At 36.7% G+C, this 4,128-nt stretch overlaps 1 protein-coding gene across 1 annotated transcript in view; it reads left to right on the forward strand.

The window, feature by feature from the left end:
* The window catches only part of LYST (lysosomal trafficking regulator), a 212,151-nt gene that overhangs the window by 162,604 nt on the left and 45,419 nt on the right, over nucleotides 1-4,128 (forward strand). Inside the window, 2 exon segments of the mRNA XM_017862282.1 lie at nucleotides 843-983; nucleotides 3,736-3,953. Of these exon segments, the coding sequence (XP_017717771.1) occupies nucleotides 843-983; nucleotides 3,736-3,953 (359 nt within the window).

The following is a 4,128-nucleotide window of genomic DNA, read 5'->3' on the forward strand; positions in this document are numbered from 1 at the left end:
GGCTGGAGTGCAGTGGCCGGATCTCAGCTCACTGCAAGCTCCGCCTCCCGGGTTCACGCCATTCTCCTGCCTCAGCCTCCCGAGTAGCTGGGACTACAGGCGCCCGCCACCTCGCCCGGCTAGATTTTTGTATTTTTTGGTAGAGACGGGGTTTCACCGTGTTAGCCAGGATGGTCTCGATCTCCTGACCTCATGATCCGCCCGTCTCGGCCTCCCAAAGTGCTGGGATTACAGGCTTGAGCCACCGCGCCCGGCCAGTTTACTCAATTCTTTAGCTCAGAGTTAGAACACCCAAAAAACAACGCACCGTAACATACGCCAACCCCCGCCCCCTACCAGGAAAAAAAAAAAAAAAAAGAAAAGAAAAGAAGGGAGAAAAAGTAGTCTTAACAATTCAAAGTGAAGGAATCATTTTGCTCCCTGATGGGGAAAAAACTGTCTACCTACTTGAACTTCAATTTTCCTTTTTCATTATTCATTCATTCAATAAACCAAACATTATTGAGTACCCATTATGTGCAAGGTATGGGTGATATCCCAGGGCCCTGTTTTTGTGAAACTTTCATTCTACTTTGATAGATAGATGATAGTTCAACAAATAAATGATATAAACTAATCTAAGTATATGTATTACAAAAGCATAGAACAGATGAAAAATATAATATCTCAAGTTTATAGAAATACTTATTTTCAAGAACATGAATAACTTCTTTTAAACTATGGGCAAACAAACTGAGCATTATTTTAATCTTTTTGAAGTAGCAAAAGTAAATTAATTATGATAGGCCTCAAATAGAATTAGGTCTTTGTGTCTTAATTGTATTATTTGTATTTTTTGATAGATCAAAGTTTTGACATTCCAGACAGAACTTTTCATTCTACAAATACAACTTGGCGACTCTCATCTTTTGAATCTATGACTGACGTGAAAGAACTTATTCCAGAGTTCTTTTATCTTCCAGAGTTCCTAGTTAACCGTGAAGGTACAGCAATAGATTATTTCTTATTTATATTTCTGAGGGCTTGCGGTTATTTTATTTTGTAATTTTCCAAAAATGAAAATAGCTTTTTTAAGTCCGAAAAATTTGAGTCCCCAAATAAGAGAAAATGTTTTTTATTAAGTATATAATTCTATTTTCAAATAAGCTTGAGGATTTTAAGTATTTTATAGGACTAAATATGTTTGGAAAACTGTAACTTTTAACTATTAAAATTATTTGTAAATATGTATTTTTATTTTATTATAGAAATTGCTTTATTCTTTTTTCTGAATACAAAAGTTATAATGTGCTAATTACTTTAAAAATAAGAGGTATGGCTTTATTGAAAGCAAAATGTAAATTAACTGAAATCTCAATTATTTTATGAGGAATGACCAAAATAAAAATAAAATACTCTGCCCAGAATGATCTAATAACCAAAAGGAATACTGGAGTATAAAATTAAATTTTCTGTGATGCCAACCAACAGTCTTGGCTGCCAACCTTAGCTATTCTTAAAGAGAAGAGCAGCTAACCCTTTAAGGGGTGTCTTTGGGTCATTTCTTACGTTACTTAATTCTATAATTTTATGTGATCCTTAAGAGCATATGAAACTGAGCCTTAAGAAGTTGGTGTTGGGCAAATTATGTTAGAATTTTGTGGTATAGTATCTGTGTCTCTGAGGTTGTTTGATTGATTATTGAATCATCAGTAGATTCATGCCACCCTAGAGCTTGTTTCATAGTGTTGCTCGAGTGAGAAATGCCTCAGTCAAACATCAGCACCTGCAATTTGGGGTGCCTGCCTCGAAGCTTTTTATTTAGGACTCCTGTTTAAATCTACTCCCTGTTTTTTCTGTCCATGGTCTCTTATATGTATGTTCTAGCTATCTATGGCTGTATAACAAATAATCTCAACACTTAATGGCTTGAAACAATAACAAATTTATTATCAATCATGGATAATAAAATTATTTTTTATTGGTCAGAAATAAAAAAATAGGTCAGAAATTCAGAAACAGCCCAGCCAGGTGGTTTTAGCTTAGGGTCTCTCATGCTGTTGCCTTCAGGTTTCTGGAGGTGGAACAGGCAGAGGATGAAGCCTTAGGTAGCTGGAGCACATCATCCTCTCTTCATGCTGTGTTAGTGCTTTTTCATGTGGTCTCTCTGTGTGGGCTAGTTTTGGGCTTCCCCACAGCACAGAAGCCCTGGATGTCCTACTTGGCAACTCAGGGTTCCAAAGACAAGCGTTCCAAGAGGGAGACGAACAGAGGCTGCATGGCCTTTTCCAGCCTGTTCTTAGCAGCCACGCAGCATCACTTCCACTGTATTCTTCCTATTCGTTGAGGCAGTCACAAGTGCCTTCCTAGATTCAAAAGAAAGGAAGATAGACTTTGCCTTGTGATGGAGAGCAGCAAGATTCTGGAAGGGCATGCAAGACAGGAAATGCTGTTATAGCCAATTTTGGAAAATACAATTTTCTACAGCATATATCACATCATTTCCTATCAGTGTTCCTCTGGGACTCTCGTACGTCAGTTGTCTGCTTTGAGTCAGGAGTGTCTGCCTCTGTGATGTTCCCTCAGAACACCTGAAAGCTGGGAAAGCTTGAGTTTATACAAATACCCTGTTATGCACCCCATCCCCAGCCCATTCCCAGGTGCCTCCTTCACTGTTAAATAAGTTCCTGCTGCTGCCTCTCCTGAAGCCACACACATGGAGTTCCACAGGTGCTCAGCCAGTCCATCCTAAATCAACCATGCAGCTCCTCCGTACGATGACTGCTGAGCTTTCTGAGATGCTTCCATCCCCATCCCATGTGAACTTATATATGCCCTTGATTTATATTCCATATCATATCATTTCAAAATACTTCCCAAGTATTTTGGTGAAGAGCCTTCTGTTTTTCCAAGATCAAAACTTAATTTTATATGGAGCTTAATCAGCTTTAAAAGGTCCTTTTAAATTGGTATTATGTTGTGGTGTTCAGCAAACTAGAAAATGTAGCACAAAAAGCCATTTCTGTTTAAAGGTAGCATTTCCTTTAGGATAATTTTTTTAAATAAGCACTTCTGAGATTTTTGTTTATACTGGCAGACTGATGAGACAATTAGATATTAGCTCATTTACATCACAGAAGAACCCTCTTATTTCCTGTGTTGGGATAATTTTGTTGTCTATGGGAATGCTTAGTAGAAAGGAAGTCAGAACAGACCTATAGACTTATAAAATTAATAGACTGTGGCAATTCATTCTAAGAATGTATATACTTTATATTAGTTGAGTTTTTAAACTATAGAATACTAATATTTACTAAATATAATCTTAAATTTATTAAAATGTTAATGCCAATAGTTCAGAAATGCTTCTACAAAGCCTTAGTTGGATTCTAATCGGGTTTACAATTGAATAGATATTTAAGTACTAAATGCCCTTGAAGAAGTGAATAGTGAGAATATTGGAATTAGTAGGCAGTGGTTTTCTCCTTTTCTTCAATATATTATAAAGTGGTAGAAAGATAAAGTTGAAAGATCTCAAATTTAATTATGATAGCATTAGCTCACATAACCCTATTAGTAGGTAAATAAGTAGATGAGCTGTGGTGTTTCTTATTTAAAATGTAAATCCTCCTTCCTATTCCTTTTTTCGGTTGTAGCACACAAACAGCCATTTTTGTGAACTCTTAAAAACTGCTCTGTGGCTGAATGAAACCTGCTTTGGGAAAGTTGAATATTAATATTAATCTTCTCTTTTAGGTTTTGATTTTGGTGTGCGTCAGAATGGTGAACGGGTTAATCACGTCAACCTTCCTCCTTGGGCACGTAATGATCCTCGTCTTTTTATCCTCATCCATCGGCAGGCTCTAGAGTCTGACTACGTGTCCCAGAACATCTGTCAGTGGATTGACTTGGTGTTTGGTTATAAGCAAAAGGGGAAGGCTTCTGTTCAAGCAATCAATGTTTTTCATCCTGCTGTAAGTGACTCTTTTAAAATAATCTATATTTATATAAGATAGAACCTGAATATTTTGAGGTTAGTTGTTCGACTGTTCCTTTAAAACACCCAAGTTACCAAAGAGAATTGGTAGTAGCATTAAACCATCACCTAAGATATTTCAGGTTTTATATTTCCTCTCATTAAAACAAGAT

The sequence above is a fragment of the Rhinopithecus bieti genome, unplaced genomic scaffold, assembly GCF_001698545.2.
Source record: "Rhinopithecus bieti isolate Rb0 unplaced genomic scaffold, ASM169854v2 scaffold_57691, whole genome shotgun sequence".
NCBI lineage: Eukaryota > Metazoa > Chordata > Mammalia > Primates > Cercopithecidae > Rhinopithecus > Rhinopithecus bieti.